We start from the raw sequence: 17,081 nt of genomic DNA, 5'->3' as shown, positions 1-17,081 counted from the left end.
CGCACCGGAAGAGGCGGGACCCTGTGCCGAAAAATGAGGGAAAATAAGAGCATGTCCGAGTCCCCGTCGCAAGCGGCGAAAGAAACACCGGCGGCGAAAAAGCAAAAACTAAGCAGTGACGAAAACAGCAACCCCGACTTATCGGGAGACGAGAATGTGAGCAGCCGGTACCGGACTGTGTGTGTGTGGTTTTTTTTTAAAAACGACGAATGTTTAATCGCGCCGTTCACGTTAGCTTCCTGCTAAATTAGCAGCTAAAGCTAGCATCTTTGTCCGTTTTGGTTAAACACCTGTAGATGTGAAACTCCGTTGATTACAAAAAGCAGCTTCATGGTCACAAAAACAACAAACAAAACTAAAAGGTTACGTACATTTCAGCTTTGGACACGAACATGCTTTACTTTGAAATTAATTTTGTAGCTAGCTTGCCTTAGCACGAGCATCCTAGTGTTTTTCGGCCATTTTATAAAAAAAAAAGATTTCTTCAAGTAAACCTAAGTGATTTCGTCTTCAAATAAGGCTCACACAAACCGTTGTCCTAATTTTTTAGTTAGATTTGAAGTCCTCAACGTAACTAAAAGGCTAAAGCGAAAATTATTTTATATTGCTTGTATTTTTGTTGCATATTGTGTCCTATTTACATGTATTTAGAACTTTAAATCAATACAATTACCTGTAAATTTGAGAAGAGCAACGGAAATTTTGAAACAAACTGTGAAAGATGGAAAATTTTCAATTTCGTTTTGCAGCTTTTATTTTGAAAATTTTCAAATATTGTGCTTTTATTATGAAAAGTGAAATGCATGATGGAATGGATTTGTTTGAGGACTTGTATGTTTCTGAACAAAAAAAACCCTGACATTGCGTGTACAGGACGATGCCGTTAGCGTGGAAAGCGGGACGAACGCGGAGCGCCCGGACACGCCCACCAACACAACCAACGCCCCGGGCAAGAAGAGCTGGGGCAAGGGCAAGTGGAAGTCAAAGAAGTGTCGGTACTCCTTTAAATGTGTCAACAGTCTGAAGGTGAGTCCACCCCCTGCTGGCCAATCCGACGTTTGCAACGCTTTAAAAAACGAACTGACAATAAAATGGCGATTTTCCTCTGACCGAGGTTCAGGAGGATCACGGACAGCCGCTGTTTGGCGTCCAGTTCAACTGGCACAGCAAGGAAGGAGACCCACTTGTGTTTGCCACCGTTGGGAGTAACAGGGTAATTTCTCCCTCATGTTGATCCAATGTTTGTTTTAATCACGCAAATCTGTGCTAGCATTTTGAATCCAAAGATCGTAAAATTGACCGTATATTAGAACTGAACCGAGTCCATGTCCGAACAATTAACAAAAAATTATATAGTGCAGGACTGTCCAGTGCCTTGGATTTTAACGAAATCCGAACACTTGCTAGCTACTTATTAAAAAAAATTATTAAGTACGACGTCACCTATTTCCTCAAGTAAAAAACAAATAAGGATGAACGTTTTACGATTGTTCTGAAGACGAAATCATCGTCCAATGAAAAAATGTACTTTCTCAAATCCAGTTTGTGCAATTTCATAGTAAATGGAAAGGCAGCTAGTGATGTCTTATATAATATAGCAAATAATCATTACAGTTTTGTTTGAATGTTATGCCAAAGCTTGATCAGTTTTTCGGGACCCTAAAGTTGTTTGTTTGTTTTTGTGCAGGTGACTCTGTACGAGTGTCACTCTCAGGGAGAGATCCGACTCCTACAGTCCTACGTTGATGCGGACGTATCCTTCCACCTTCTGCGGTACAAACTAGTCCTTGGTGGGCTCCGGAGCTGGTCGGGGTGCGTGTTGCTGTTTTTATATGAAGCATTGTCGTTTACGACACACTTTGAAGCTTTGCGGGACTATTTTATGTCAAATGTGGCAAACAAGCATGGAGGAAGATGATCACATGCAGCATCAATGTCAGCAAGATGACCAGCCAATTCAATTACGGAAGCTCGTACCTTAAAATTGAATATTTATCTGTAGAAAAGCAACTTTTGTCACTTTCTTTTGGGACCAGCAGATGCGCTTGATGTTCTTGTTTTTTAACGCGACAGTGCCCCCTGGTGTCTGGTTCATCCTAAATATGAATTCTTGCTGTGTTTACTGATCTAGAGCCTATTTTCTGTAGTCGGTCAATGCTTTAGTTCCACTTTGGGGAACTAGGATTGTTGGGCATTATGGGTAGTGTAGTCAGGAGCCTGACGGAGTGATACGTGCACATTAAATAGACAAAGTGCACATGGATAACCACACAATTGACTAGAAAAACATCCCATCAACACCTTTGACCAATCGCCTTCTTCCTGCCCTTTCTACGCATTCTGGGTTGTGTAGTTGTGTCGTTTTTTATTCCTGACAAATGTCTTTCGTTACCTACACAAGAACCACAACTAAAATTAGAGAACATTAATGAGTTAAAGTCGTCCATTGTGATGTCATAGCACTCATGGACCACAGGGCATGGAAGCGTCCTCCACTGACATAAAACTACAAGAAAGGTTGTGGCGGTCTTACTGTTACCGAAGTTAGCCACTGTTACGTGTTAGTAAAGTATTAATAACAGATAATTACATGAATTAACCGGATGAAATACCATGGGCATGTTTTTAAATAAAACTAATACATAATTAATAACTAATTTATAATATTTCCATGTTAAAGTTTCATAAAACTATTGAGTTAATTAACTAAATTGCTGAGTCATTTTTTATCTGTTGTCGGGGTGTATCGCCCTAATCGGACCACACAGACTCTGCAATCCCATCCTAAACTGTAAGCACCTCCCAGCTCCAGAAACTTTCATTGGAATTGCAACGTTGCTATCGGTTTTCCTTGACTAACGCGCTCCCGAGGCGGACGAGAACTTCTACACGTGCGCTTGGACCTACGACACCAACACCAGCCACCCCCTCTTGGCCGTCGCCGGCTCCCGAGGCATCATCAGAGTGATCAACCACATCACAATGCAGTGCATCAAGGTAAACCCGCCCGTTACGACCGCTTAACAGGTGTTTTGGATGGAGGATTTCAGAGGTTCTGTTGGTTGACAGCATTACGTGGGCCACGGGAACGCCATCAACGAGCTCAAGTTTCACCCGAGGGACCCCAACCTCCTTCTGTCTGTCAGTAAAGGTAAGACGGTTCGTCAGGAGTTTATTGAACCAAACCCCTTCTGAGTCTTTGATGAAGGATCCTTGGGGTCCTTGATGCCAACGGGCGGGTCTCTATCTCTGCAGATCACGCTCTCCGGCTGTGGAACATCCAGACCGACACGTTGGTGGCGATCTTTGGAGGCGTGGAGGGGCATCGAGATGAAGTCCTGAGCGCCGTAAGCTTTGCTGTTTTAAAAACTCCCAGAAGAAAGCAGCAAAGGGAAAATAAAAACTGTTCTGGGATATTTATGTTATAGTTTTGTCAAACATAATCTGTTTAGAAATAAATGCAATTTTTGCTCTGTCTCCTATTAGCACTAGCAAGCCCCGCCCTTTGTGTGACTGTTTGTTACAGCGCTACCTCATGCAGCAGTACCCCATGTAAAGGAGCGTTAAAAACTGTAAAAATGAAACCAGAGCAATCGCAGCAAAATACAAATCCTAAAAAGTAAAAGGCAGAGCTTAGATCCCTGTGGTACACCATGATGTATACATTCCAAATGGCATTAAGCACTACTTATAGGACTAAACATGGTGAATTAGCTCATGACTAATCTGAGTTGTGATTAGCGCTTTTTTATATGTTGTTTATGGATTTAAACATATTTAGCTGAGTATCATCTGCAAAAAAACAAATGACATTTTTTTTCTGTGCTTCCCATTTGTGCTAGCAAGCCTCGCCTGCGCCTGTTTTGACTGTTGGTTACGGCACCACCTCGTGCAGTAAATGACCGTTAAAAACTAAAAATAAAATGAACGAGAGCAATCGATAATATACATATCCTAAAAAGTAAAAGGGCAGAGCTTAGATCCCTGTGGTACACCACGATAGACAAAGTCCAACTTGCATTAACCATTAAAAACATATGGAAGTAAGCATGGAGAGTTAGCTTATGAGTCTCTGAGACTTGCTTGTTATTAGCTGGTGGTTGTAACTCATCTTTTGGCGGCTCCTCTTAGTGGTCGCCACAGCGAATCACCTCTTTGCACAGGTAGTTTTGGCAGAGATTTCCAGACGGGCTTCCAGACACGACCCTGGATTTTATCCAGGCTGTGGACCGGCACAGGGAGACTCCTCATTGTTACATAAATTAGAAACTAGCATAAAGGGTCATTCCTAAGGACCCGCAATTGATAAAACTGTATTCATATTTATTTCTAGGTTCTAACATCATGTTAGTTTCGCATCATCTGCATAGAAATGAACAGACTTGCTGTTCCACCACCTATTGGCACTAGAAAACCTCTCACCCTGTGACTGAGCATTAAAAACTGTGAAAATCAAAGCAAAGAGAGCGAACAAATCATATAAGCAGGGGTCAGCGCATAGAGCCCTGTGGAACACCTATTTTACGTCTTAAAAAAATGAATGAAAACTTACGGGAGTTAGCATGACATTAGCTTCTACTGAGTTCTCCCTCGCAGTCTTAAAATGGTCCATAGAACTTTTCCAAGACTTAGACGTGTCACCGGGTTTAACGTGATAAGAGCTCACAGTCCAAAGCGTGGGAAAGTAGCTTCTCGCCAAAAAAAGGCAATTATCTGAGATTAGTAGACCTTTGTGTCTGGATCCGGATTATGATTTTAGAACTTTCAGAACCGTTAATCGGATTAAAAGGAGATCAGTCTGCTTTGGAAGTGAAAAAGTGCCCCCTTTTCTGCAGGATTTTGACCTTCTGGGTGAGAAGATCATGTCCTGCGGGATGGACCACTCGCTAAAGCTCTGGAGAATCAACTCGGAGAGGCTCCAGAAGGCCATCCGGGGTTCCTACGAGTACAACCCTTCAAAGACCAACAGGTGACGCTCCTCTTCATCGTCGCCGAGATGCTTTGGTCCCAGCTAAAACAAATCCCGCCCACAGGCCTTTTGTCTCCCAGAAGATCCACTTCCCGGATTTCTCCACCCGCGACATCCACAGGAACTACGTGGACTGTGTCCGGTGGTTGGGAGACCTCATTCTGTCCAAGGTTACGGTCCAAACTGCTGGTTCTGTTCACCTAATATTGTCCAAAAAATAGTTTGAAAATACCTTTTTTTTTTTCTTGCAGTCCTGCGAAAACGCTATTGTCTGCTGGAAACCGGGGAAGATGGAGGACGACATCGACCACATCAAGCCCAACGAGTCCAACGTGACCATTCTGGGCCGCTTCGATTACAGCCAGTGTGACATTTGGTACATGCGCTTCTCCATGGACTTCTGGCAGAAGGTCAGTCTAAGAACTTTTCACGAAGGTTAGCTCAGCGTCGTCTGCATAGAATGACGGCGTTCTTGTGTGCCCGTCCAGATGCTGGCTCTGGGGAACCAGGTGGGGAAGCTGTACGTCTGGGACCTGGAGGTGGAAGACCCGCACAAGGCCAAGTGAGTCACGGTTTTAGATTAAATACAAAAAAAAAGTGGAGGTTCTGTGTTTGCTGCTTCCTTAAAACCCACAGATTCATTAAATCCATTGCCAGGATTGAATGAAAAACAAAACTATTGAGAGAATCTGAGCCTAAATCGAGGTTTCTGAACGTCATTGTTTTCTGACAGGACCTGGAATCAGACAAATTAAAAACACTTTATTTTAGTTTACTTTTTGCCAACTTTTTTGTATTGGATCTTAAGTCTTGGTGAAACATCCACAGAAAAATCCATTTTTTTACTCTAAATTACTTTAAATTTGATTAGAACAATTCCCTTTAACATTTAAGGGAAATGTTAAGGGGAATTGTGTACAACATGAAAACGTATTTACATGAAATTTAACATAAAAAGGCTGTTTGAAATTGTTTTTAGTTTTCCGTAAAGCTCAAAGAGCCACTCTGGTCAAAAGAAAACAAAAACATTTAAGTAAAACGTTAAGGGGAAAATTATTTACTGCATTAAAATGTACTTATAGAAATCTAATATAAAGAAATCAGTTTTAATTAGTTTCCTTTTGCTTGTAGTTTTCTTTAAAGCTTACTCTTATAAACACAGGTAAAGAAAAAAACCCTTAACCTTTAAGTGAAAAGTTAAGGGACAACAATTTACTAATAAATGTAACTATAGGAAATCTAAAATCAGCTTTAATTGGTTCCTTGTGCTTTTAGTTTTCTTTAAAACTTACTCTGGTAAACTGTTTAAAAAAAAAAACTTAACGTTTAAGTGAAAAGTTAATGGAAAATCATTTACTACATTAAAATGTACTTGTAGGAAATCGAATATAAAAAATCAGTTTTAGGTAGTTTCCTTTTGCCTTAAGTTTTTTCAAAGCTTACTCTGGTATAAAAGAAATCCCTTAATGCTTAAGTGAAAAGTTAAGGGAAATTATTTACCACATAAAAATGTATTTATATGAAATCTAATATAAAAACACAGGTTGAAGTTCTATTCTTCTGCTTTTCGTTTCCCTTAAAGACAGACAAAAGATGTTCTAAAGATGTTCTTGTAGCATTTTTCTCATGATATATTTAAAAGAATGTAATTTCATTTATGAGTATTTCTTAATTCAAATCATTGTGAATTAGGAGCAGATTGAATCAACAAATTGTTGATGTTTCTTGTCATTACTGTCAGGTTTATATGTATGATAAATCTGAAAGTCCATGATAAACTGATGAACAGATTTCCCCTTAATTCTCCCCTTAAAGGTTAAGGGGAAAAATGTTTTTTGTTTTTTTAAATATCTTAGTCTGTAAAATATCTGCACAGTTTAACTACTTTTCATGTTGGATCAACATATTGTAATAATTAGGTTTACCCTAACTTTTCCCTCTACAGTTGAGGGAAACCTCAAGCAAACAATTGGTGGCTAAATTCATCATCACACATTGAAATGGTTAACAAATTAAGAGGTTTTCCCTTAAAGGGTGAGGAAAAGCTAAAAACAAAGAGGAAGAGGTTGGGTCCCATGACTGTTTTCAATAGTGAAAACTCTTAATTAATGAATTGAACGAATGAATCGCACTTCATACTATTTCTATTGAATCCCCTCCAATAAACGGTCGTGAATATATGGTTTTTGAAATCTAATATAAAATGGCAGTTTTACATTTTTTCTTGTTTTCCTTGAAGTTTTCCTTAAAGTTTAAAGTGATTCTGGTAAAAAAAAAATAGTTTCCCTTAAGGTTTAAGTGAAAGGTTAAGGGGAAAACACAATAAAACATTTTTAGATGAAATCTATTATAACACGACGTCTTCAAATTCTTTCTGTTTGCTTGTAGTTTCCCTTTAGAGCTTAAAGAGCCACTCTGGTAAAAAGGAAAAAAAATGGTTTCCCTTAAAATTTAAGTTAAAAGTTAAGGGAAACTTATTTACTACATTAAATATATTTTTTAGGAAATTTAATATTTAAAAAACTCAGTTTGAAGGAGTTTTATTTTGCTTCTAGTTCTCTTTAAAGCTTAAGAGCCACTCTGGTAAAAAAAAAAAAAAAAAACAACTTAACTTTTAAGTGAAATTTTAAGGGAAATTGTTTACCACATTAAAAAGTATTTATATGAAATCAAATATAAGAAAATGCAGGTTGAAGTTGCAAATCTTCAAGCTGTGCGTGAACGGTCAAAATGTGTTTGCACTGAGCAGCAAAACATGAACAGGATACGAAGGAAAAGACAGAGAAGGTGCCACGGCAACAAACGACATCAAAACAAAAACATGGAGAAACGGAGCGAGACCGGAAAGAGAAAAAGAAGGGTCTGCAGGGAAATAATTCCATCTATGAGCGCCTCAACGACAAACCTGGACCGGAACCGGATGAAGAGCCTCAGTCATCGACTCACAAGAAATGGATAAAGAGGAAGATTCATCTGCTGATGCTCTTATTCCTGCAGGACGACATTTCTCTCTACTGGGGTCATCGTGAGACCAAAAGGTCATTCGGGGTTTCACACTTTCTGTTCACTGAAAGCACAACGATGGTTGTTGACGCCGATTTTCTGCTGCACACATCACAATAAAGACCGCTGGAAGATGAGAATGTGAAGTTTACTTCAGAAGTTTCAAAATAAAATGTAAGGAACGTGGCAACTTTTGTTGCCACTTCTCCCCTTACAGCTGATTTAATCCAACTTGTGACCCCAAAAAAGCGCTTTAAATGTTAGCCAAGGCTAGAAATTGTTTCCTAAACCGGAGCGTTGGTTCAGTTGATGTTTAGATGAGAAACTTTGACAGAATCCGGAAAATTCCACAATCAGTGAAGGAAACAAACACCAGACGTGTAATAAATCCAAAAATATTTAGTACTTTTCTTCTCCGAAATGTCAGAAATTATGTCAAAATGAAAAACTAAAGTTGCAGCTCATCCACTTTTTGTTGATATGCGCCAAGCCACGCCTCTTTTTCTATAGACACGTTATCCTTCTACGCTGATGATGTTGTCTTTCTGATCTCGCCGTCCGCAGGTGCACCACGCTGACTCTACCCAAATGCACATCGGCCATCCGGCAGACCAGCTTCAGCCGCGACAGCAGCATCCTGATCGCCGTCTGCGACGACGCCTCCATCTGGCGTTGGGACCGACAGCGTTGACACGAAAAAACGAAAAACGTTTCATTAAAAACCTGTGAAATGGTTGACTTTTTATCAAAAAACATTTTTTTTATTATTTTAACCCAAGAACACTGGAATAAGCTCCCAAATGTCAATATTGTTTAAAAACCAGAAAGAGATGTGCTTTGTGTGCCTTCCTGTTTCCTATGCTGTCTATTAAAAACACAGACGAGAAGGAAACTGGTGCTCAAGGAGGAACCGTTTTGTCTGTCAATCTGTCTGGAAATTGCATTTCAAGCTGGTCAATAAAGTTTTGTAAATAAGACCCCAAAATTCGGTTTTATAGAAAACATTGAATTTTATTTTGAAGGGAACAAAAAAAAATTTGATTTTTTTTTTAACTTAATAAAACTACTAAAGATAAAATCTGCATTTGTGGTTTATTTAGTTTTCAAATAAGAAAAAAATGTTTTAAACTTTATTGCTATTGTTTTTGTGGTTTATTTGGTTTTCAATTGAGTAAAAAACTTTTTAAAGAAGGTTTTTAAACTTGTATTTTGAATTTTATTGACGGGAGTCACGTGACCTGAAACTTTGTCCCCTCGCCACGTTTTCTTTTTTTTTTTGAAGTGACGTCACAGCCGAACTCGGCGGACTTTCGCCTTTGACGCGTCCGCCGGACCGACAGAAGTCGACCAAACTCTTTCTCCCCGCCATGTCGCTCATAAATCCGTTTCAGTTCGGGCCCAAGCCGGGTTCCGGTGTCGGGGAGCAAATCTGCATGGTGGAGTGCGGCTGTACGCCGGTGTGTGGATGCCGGCCGGACTGCGCGTGCACGGCGGGAACCCTGCGGGCAGCTGCGGAGGAACATCTGCCGAAGGTAAAAGGGCTCGGAGGGAGCAGGGGCGTCTCTAACGAAGTTCCCGCGGGGGGGTCAAAGGGAGATTTGTGGGTGCCCTCACTGTCTTTGTTTGAATCACTAAAATGTGTTTTATTTACACAAGATTAAAAACAAAAAACATTTATAGATAGATTCTAGCTATTAACTCTTTAATTCCTGTAGCCGTCGCCAGGGACCAAAAAAAAAAAACATGTATTCCTCGTACTACTGTAACTTTTAACTTGTTATTCCAACATATTCTGATGCATAAAAAAACCCGCAACTCTCTACTTTTTTCCACATTAGAACCACTTGGTTTACGAAAATTTTGTACGTATTTTACGTTCGTAATGTTACGTCAACACTAGAGAAGACATCTGAATGCACAATCTGTGGATTATCGTAATTTTTAAACCGTTTATGCCAGAGGGGTGTGAAATGTAGAAGTTTTCATTTTTTTCTTGTTTTCCTTGAAGTTTTACTTAAAGTATAAAGTACTTCTGGTAAAAAATTTGTTCCCCTTAAGGTTTAAGTGAAAGGTTAAGGGGAAATAAAAAAACATTTTTAGATGAAATCTATTATAACACGACGTCTTTAAATTATTTCCTTTTGCTTGTAGTTTCCCTTTAGAGCTTAAAGAGCCACTCTGGTAAAAAGGGAAAAAAAATGGTTTCCCTTAACATTTAAGTCAAAAGTTAAGGGAAACTTATTTACTACATTAAAATAGTATTATAAATATTTTTTAGGAAATCTTATTTTAAAATTACTCAGTTTGAAGGAGTTTCAGTTTGCTTCTAGTTTTCTTTCAAGCTTAAGAGCCACTCTGGTTAAAAAAAAAAAAAAGAAATCCCTTAACTACTAAGTGAAATTTTAAGGGGCATAATTTACCACATTAAAAAGTATTTATATGAAATCTAATATTAAAAAAATGCAGGTTGAAGTCTCAAATCTTCAAGCTGGGGTGTGCCCCACTCATGAAGGGTAAAAATTATAAGAATGTTAAAAAAAAAAAAAGTTTTTAGTCCGTTCCTGTGGCGAGTTATGTTCTTTTATGCGCAACTCTGCCACTAGGGGGAGCAAAGGAAAATCAAAACAGGTGAAACAGCAAATCTGCCAAAAGCGAAACCTAACAGCTCTGCGAATAAGATGTAGTTTGGTTCCCTGTGAGCCTCACTGCTGTTATATTGCTATAAGAATAATCAGAATGAACCAAAATGTGGTCACAAAAAAAGTTGGTTGGTTGGAAGTGGAGTGCAGAGCTTTCCAGAAATAATTGAGTTTTATTTGTTCATGGAGTTGAATGCAACACTTGCATGCTTGGTATGTCATCAACAGGTCTGTGTGCTCAAAGAATACAACATTCAGCACCACTAAGAGACTCACCATAAAGAAAAGTTTCACCATTTGCAGTTAAGCAAAGAGAAGATTTATTTATTATCTGGACTGAAGAACAACCGTCTGCATTTACTGCAGCTGTGACGTCAGTGATGCAGCAGTGACACCTAGTTACATTATTGCAGACAAGTTGGAGCAAACATCCAAACCCTTTTCAGATGGTTTCAGAACTTATGGAAAAATGCTGCAGAAGTCTTGTGCCCCAAACAGCAGTCGACCTTTACCAACACCTTTACGACCACTTGTCGAGGATTACGATTCCAGAAACATCTCTGAGGAGACTTGGACGCCAAATGAAGGAATCCAGTCATTTATTGCATTTGCCGTTGCTGTTGATGAAGGCACAGACATCACAGAAGATGCACATCTGTGCATATTTATTAGAGGTGTTGAACAGACCCTCACAGCTGAGTTTCTTGAGTTGATGGACACAACAACAGCTGATGACATAGTCAGCTCTCTAGTTACTAAAAGTGTAGAAATCAATAAAGTAGGTACTTAGAACAAGTTTCTTTAAAAAATGTGTGTTTTCTTTTTTAAGACACTGTAAACCTTGTGCTATCCTAGACACTTTACCATTAGGAGTTGGGTCATCTGGACCCACTAGACCAGGGGTCACCAACCTTTTCGAGACTGAGGGCTATTTCATGTGCACTAAGCGGTATTAAGGGCGCCACAGGACCTGTTTACTAAAAACCGCCTTCCCCACTTCCCATGAGTCGTAAAAGCTGAGGGCGGGGCTAACCCCCAGATCGCCACGATATATTGATTTGCTACATGAGCAGTGCTAATTTTGGAGCTTTCCCGTTAAATGATATTTACCCTACCAATCATTTTTTACATTCTGGCTTGGGATATTGATCTTTGTGTCTTTTGTGGAAATGATGTAGAAACTGGAACATTCTTTCTTTGAATGGCTGTGGATCCTGTCTCCGGCTCGAATTCCCGCCCCCAGCCGTCCCCCCAACTGGACTTTATATGTGTAGTTGTAGATTTAGATAAGTTTATTCTTCTCTAAGAGTTCTGGTAAATTGCCTGTCCGTCCTGGGGGAGGATTCCTCCTTCACGTGGACACCCCTGAGGTTTCTTCGTTTTTTTCCGGAATCCGTTTTTTTTATTAGGAGTTTTCCTTACCGAGAAAGGAGGGGTCTAAGGGCCGGGATGCCAGTATAGCTTAGACAGTTTGTTAGTTCATTTTAGTATTTTCCTATTGAATTCTATGAATTCATGATCTTTTTGATTTTATGTTTAACTTTTTTCAATTACCGATACGAAGCCCATCGAGACGACTGTTGTTGTGAATTTGGGCTACACAAAAAAAATGGAATTGAATTGAATGTTTTCAGTTTTGGTCTTCTTTTCATAATTGGCTCAAATCCAAAAACATCATCATTAACCCTTTAAATTGGAATACCATTAAAATTCGATTACAACTAATTGACAAAAATCTGGACTTTCTGATTAATGCACTGATTATGATTTCGAAGGATTTTATTCATACTTGTAAATTCTTAACCCTTGTGCTATCTTAGATGACCCCACCCTTACATTGACGTGTTCTCCCTACCATGACAAAGGTGGATAAAGGTGGAAAGATTTCATGTAATCCATGGACACCAGTGAAGATCACAAATCATTGAAGAAAAAAGGTTCAGAGCACTGTCTAGTGGGTCTAGATGACCCAACTCCCAAGGTTAAAGTGCCCAGGATAGCACAAGGGTTACAGAAAGGGATGCCCAGTTTAGTTTAGTCTGTTTAGCTAGTTCAGCTTGGAATTTACCTTTTGAACTGTAGGACTTCATGATCCTTTTGATTTTGTGTTTACTCTACTGGTTTGAAGACCATTGAGACAACTATTGTGAGATTGGGCTACACAAGTACAAGTTAATTGAGTTGAAATGGAATTCATTTGAGGTGTTGGATTTGAAACGATTTCCTCGTCTGTATTTATTCTGCACCTGCTGAAATGTCAATTAGCCTTTAAAAGCTAGTCTGCCCTGAGGTTTACTCCATGTTGGAGCCCCACCCACATGGGAGAAGTTCCCAATCGGGTTTATTGAGATTTTACATGTGCGACGTATTAGTAGAAGGTAACGTTGAGTAAAATGCAAAGTGAAGCTTCCTGGGTAAAGCTCAAGTACACCAGCTAGCATGTAAGATAGGTACGTGTTGGAATTGATTCATCCGATACAAAGACCACTTACAGTAATATTTGTGGTTGAGTAGGTGACAGCTCATCACCCCAGGTGGGACTCGAACCCACAATCCCTGGCTTAGAAGGCCAGTGCCTTATCCATTAGGCCACTGGGGTGTGAGTTAATGACTCCCAGGGACTTCTTACAGCAATCAATTTAATTGATTGATTCCAATTTGTTGTGTTAGATGATTTAATTTTGGGAAAATTGAGATTTTACTTGCCCAGCTCTCTCCCTCTGCTCTCTTGTGCTTCCATTGTTCGGACTAAAGTCAGTCGGAAAACAGCAGCAAGCAAAGAGGAGCTACTTCCGCAAGGCGGAGAAACTAAACAAAAGCTAGCTAGAGATCACAAAATATCATTTTTGTTCTACAAACATTCTTACAGCTGGTATGTAGGTAAACTTTGTGTTTGAGACAATTTCCAAAGAAATGTGTAAAAACAGTTTTTGTCAACAATAAACTATCTTTTGTTATTTTTGTTAAAGAAAATAAAAAGCAGGGAGAGGCAAAAAAATCGATTTTGGAATATAAAAAATCATAGATTATATTTTTTGGCCATATCGCTGAGCTCTACAGCAACCATGTCTGGTTTGTACAGTTTTTCTATTCCATTCATTGTCTAAACCCTGCTTAGTCCCATTTGGGACTAATCACTCTGTTGCTGGAGCCTATCCCACCCACTGTAGGGCAAAGGGAGGGTTTATACTAGATGATCAGTCAGTCCATGGAGAGGCAGTTCAATATGGTCAGTACCACACTTGGTAACTAGTGACTAAATAGATTAGACACTATAGCAAGCTAGCTATTTATTTTAGGACTTCAATCCGGAAGTCTAAGATTTCCTGCTGGATAAAAGCTCATACATGTTCCTGACTGATGACTTTACCCGCTGTTTTAGGTATATGGAACTTTCGACACTTGAGGATTGGCACGGATAAAATCAGCATCAGTCAGCTATAGGAGCTAGAATCACTGATAGGATCGTGTTCGCGTGTGATGGGTCACCAACATATCAGACGTTGATTGGTTTGGTCAAGAATGACAAAAGAACAAGATCAGGTTATAAAAACAGATTGTAGGCTTTGTTTATGCCCTGAAAGGTTGTGAATGTTTCACCCCAGATGGGACTCGAACGCACAATCCCTGGCTTAGGAGGCCAGTGCCTTATCCATTAGGCCACTGGGGCTCTTCATGTTAGTTGTCCGTATCTCACTATCTCACTTGAGTTGTTTTTTATTGGTGGAGGACGTCTCTGGCCCTGATCCATGGGGTCATTGGGGCCCCACTCTTGTTGCATAGGGGCCCTACGGTTTTCTGATAATGTAGCACATTGCAACAGGCATGGATGTAGGTCATACTACTGTCACATCAACCAGGATGTACCAAGGTGGTCTAAATCGGTATGGTATAGCCCTTGTGCTATCTTAGATGACCCTACCCTTCCATTGAGGTGTTCTCCCTACCATGACAAAGGTGGATAAAGGTGGAAAGATTTCATGTAATCCATGGACACCAGTGAAGATCACAAATCATTGAAGAAAAAAGGTTCAGAGCACTGTCTAGTGGGTCTAGATGACCCAACTCCCAACGTTAAAGTGGCTAGGATAACACAAGGGTTAAGTAAGAGAATCAATGCTTTGTCAGATTGAGTTCTAACTGGGATCACAGGTTTTTATCTAATCTTTTGTGGCTTTTTCACCTTATATGGGTAAATCAGTAAAAGAAACGAAATTCTAAAATTCTGTATATATTTTTTAAATTAAATTTTATCCTCAGATTGGAGAGGTTGAACTGGACCAGTAAAACGCATCGAGCGTCTTTACAGCACTTTTGTATCAAAGGTCTTCTCTTTTTTGATGGATGGACCGCTTGTAAATGATTAGCAATCTGATAAAACACCCTTTGGATGATTGTGCAATTGAAAAAAAAAAATCCCACGGTGCTGTTGAAAGGTTGTAAAATAAGAGAGTGGTTCAAGAGTTTACACTTCCTTTTTTTAGTGATTTATCAGCGACACGTTACATTACGAAAGACCAAGCAAGTCAGTCAAGCTGCTTTATTTATTTATTTTTGTGCTATCTTAGATGACCCCACCCTTCCATTGACGTGTTCTCCCTACCATGACAAAGGTGGATAAAGGTGGAAAGATTTCATGTAATCCATGGACACCAGTGAAGATCACAAATCATTGAAGAAAAAAGGTTTAGCGCACTGTCTAGTGGGTCTAGATGACCCAACTCCCAATGTTAAAGTGCCTAGGATAGCACAAGGGTTATCCACCTTTGTCATGGTAGGAAGAACACGTCAATGTAAGGGTGGGGTCATCTAAGAAAGCACAAGGGTTAAGGGATATAAACAGAGTAGGAACATACAGTAGCAACCATGACAATGTTACACAGAAGCTCATCAAAATTTTGTCGCCTTAACTTGATAAAAATTGCTTCTCACTGTTTTCTCAACAATCTATGTCATAAACATTTATCAGTGTATCTTCTTCGTCGACTCCTCAGAAACGGCTGTGCTTCCACCAAGTACAAAGTGTTTTATCTGATGTGATACGGACTTTCAAAATTGGTCATTGAAATAGAAAGTTTGAATAAGTGAACTATCCGGACAAGGATCGCAAAGCACAGGACTCCCATTATCCTTTCTCTCGTTGCTTTGCCCCGCCCCCATAATTCCTGACAAATGACTGAAGAGATTTTTAGTCACATAGTTTTTGTTTACAAGCTTTGGTTTGAAACAGAAACGTCTGCTTGACGGGAGACCAAATACAAGGTTCAGAACTCAACCCGGACCTGGTCTGGACCAACAGACTTTTTTAGTCTGAATTTAGCCTCCAGGTAAGCTAAATTTGTTTTAATTTTAGGATAAGCCTGAACTAGCATTACACTTCTTTGCTAAGGCTAGCCATCTATAGCGTTACACGTGAATATTTTTAATCTTTGTGCAAACAGTTCACTTACAAATGCAACATTAGTTAACCGGTGAACATAGTTGGCCTTCCTCACTTTAGTTTCGCAGCTAGCTTTAAACATAAAGCAAAAATGCTGCGCCCTAATCACTACGCTCGAGCCTGATAGTTGTGCCCAATGTCAGGACTTAAGAGACATTACCTGGAGGATGGTTGTTACAGTACTGTAAAGATATTACCTGTACTGCCACCTAGTGTGCGGTGGGAGGAAAACACAATAATGCACTTCAGCATAAACACATGTACATGGTATAGCTTTCACTACTATAGACCACTCGGCTAATGCTAGCCAGCAATAGCACAACATGTGTAACATGGCCTATTATCAATTAACCAGTGAATCTAGTTGGCCTTTACCAGTGTTGCATCCAAAATCGCTTCACTACATCTAGACTAGCATGATAGCTGTGTCTCACAACACATAAGATTTGAAAGAAATTAGGCATCGGTTCGTCTACAACAACTGCACAACTGCGATTGGTCAAATTGTTGGGTCTAGAAATCTAGACTGATGTCTGTAAACAAATTTGTACAAACCATTTTTGGCACGCGAGACTAGCATGGCTTTAGCCACCAAACTGAGGGATGGTTTTTACTTTTATCTTTAGCCTTTTAAACATTTTCGGGATTGTACGGATTTCCTGTTGACAGTAAGAAGTGTATCATTGTGAAACTTTGATAAAAGTGGGCTAACATGGTAAAGTCCAGTGAGTGTGTCAGCCTAAAGTTCATTGAGGTTCATTTAAGCAGAGTCACACTGGGAGGCTTAGATGAAGGTCCGGTCATGTGGCCTTCATGGTTCAGTCGGACTCTGCTTGGTTAAAAAAAAAGTTTTCTGTACAAAAACTTGACCTAACGTTAGAAGAAATTAAACGTTTTTAATAAATTGACTTCAGCACAAACTGGAACGATGCGTGAGAACAGAGATCAGTGCAGAGAACAGTTCTGTGCTTGAGGAAAGAACCCGTGGAGGCAGCAGGGATTAAACTCACTGGGCCCAGTTACTTCACAT

General features: G+C 39.7%; 2 protein-coding genes and 2 non-coding genes across 5 annotated transcripts in view; 2 read left to right on the top strand and 2 right to left on the bottom strand.

Moving 5' to 3' along the window:
* On the top strand, positions 1 to 9,036 carry eed (embryonic ectoderm development). 2 transcript variants are annotated; one of them, XM_011481195.3, is made up of 12 exons: positions 1 to 156; positions 874 to 1,026; positions 1,115 to 1,213; positions 1,688 to 1,753; positions 2,872 to 2,997; positions 3,070 to 3,151; positions 3,256 to 3,347; positions 4,836 to 4,969; positions 5,034 to 5,139; positions 5,221 to 5,379; positions 5,458 to 5,531; positions 8,537 to 8,957. In XM_011481195.3, the coding sequence occupies exons 1-12, from the start codon at positions 34 to 36 to the stop codon at positions 8,661 to 8,663; spliced, it is 1,341 nt and encodes a 446-aa protein (XP_011479497.1). In that variant the 5' UTR covers positions 1 to 33; the 3' UTR covers positions 8,664 to 8,957.
* Positions 9,037 to 9,251: 215 nt separating this feature from the next.
* Positions 9,252 to 17,081, top strand: part of LOC101171807 (copper-transporting ATPase 2) — a 30,624-nt gene continuing 22,794 nt past the window's right edge. The window contains exon 1 of the mRNA XM_004066382.4: positions 9,252 to 9,504. Coding sequence (XP_004066430.1) covers positions 9,340 to 9,504 — 165 coding nt within the window. The 5' untranslated portion in view covers positions 9,252 to 9,339. The remainder of the gene's footprint in view (positions 9,505 to 17,081) is intronic.
* Positions 13,138 to 13,210, bottom strand: trnar-ucu. Its single transcript has one exon. It is a non-coding gene; the product is annotated as a tRNA-Arg (tRNA).
* On the bottom strand, positions 14,209 to 14,281 carry trnar-ccu. Its single transcript has one exon. It is a non-coding gene; the product is annotated as a tRNA-Arg (tRNA).

The sequence above is a fragment of the Oryzias latipes genome, chromosome 2 (genome assembly GCF_002234675.1).
Source record: "Oryzias latipes chromosome 2, ASM223467v1".
NCBI classification, from domain to species: domain Eukaryota; kingdom Metazoa; phylum Chordata; class Actinopteri; order Beloniformes; family Adrianichthyidae; genus Oryzias; species Oryzias latipes.
Note: the sequence above shows the minus strand (reverse complement) of the source record. Positions and strands in the feature narration are given on the sequence as shown.

Excerpts from the sequence above, each read along its gene's own strand:
- eed (XM_011481195.3), top strand. The coding sequence starts at position 34 with ATGAGGGAAAATAAGAGCATGTCCGAGTCCCCGTCGCAAGCGGCGAAA. Across the intron at positions 157-873 it reads ACTTATCGGGAGACGAGAAT|GACGATGCCGTTAGCGTGGA; the intron begins GTGAGCAGCCGG and ends TTGCGTGTACAG. Across the intron at positions 1,214-1,687 it reads CCACCGTTGGGAGTAACAGG|GTGACTCTGTACGAGTGTCA; the intron begins GTAATTTCTCCC and ends GTTTTTGTGCAG.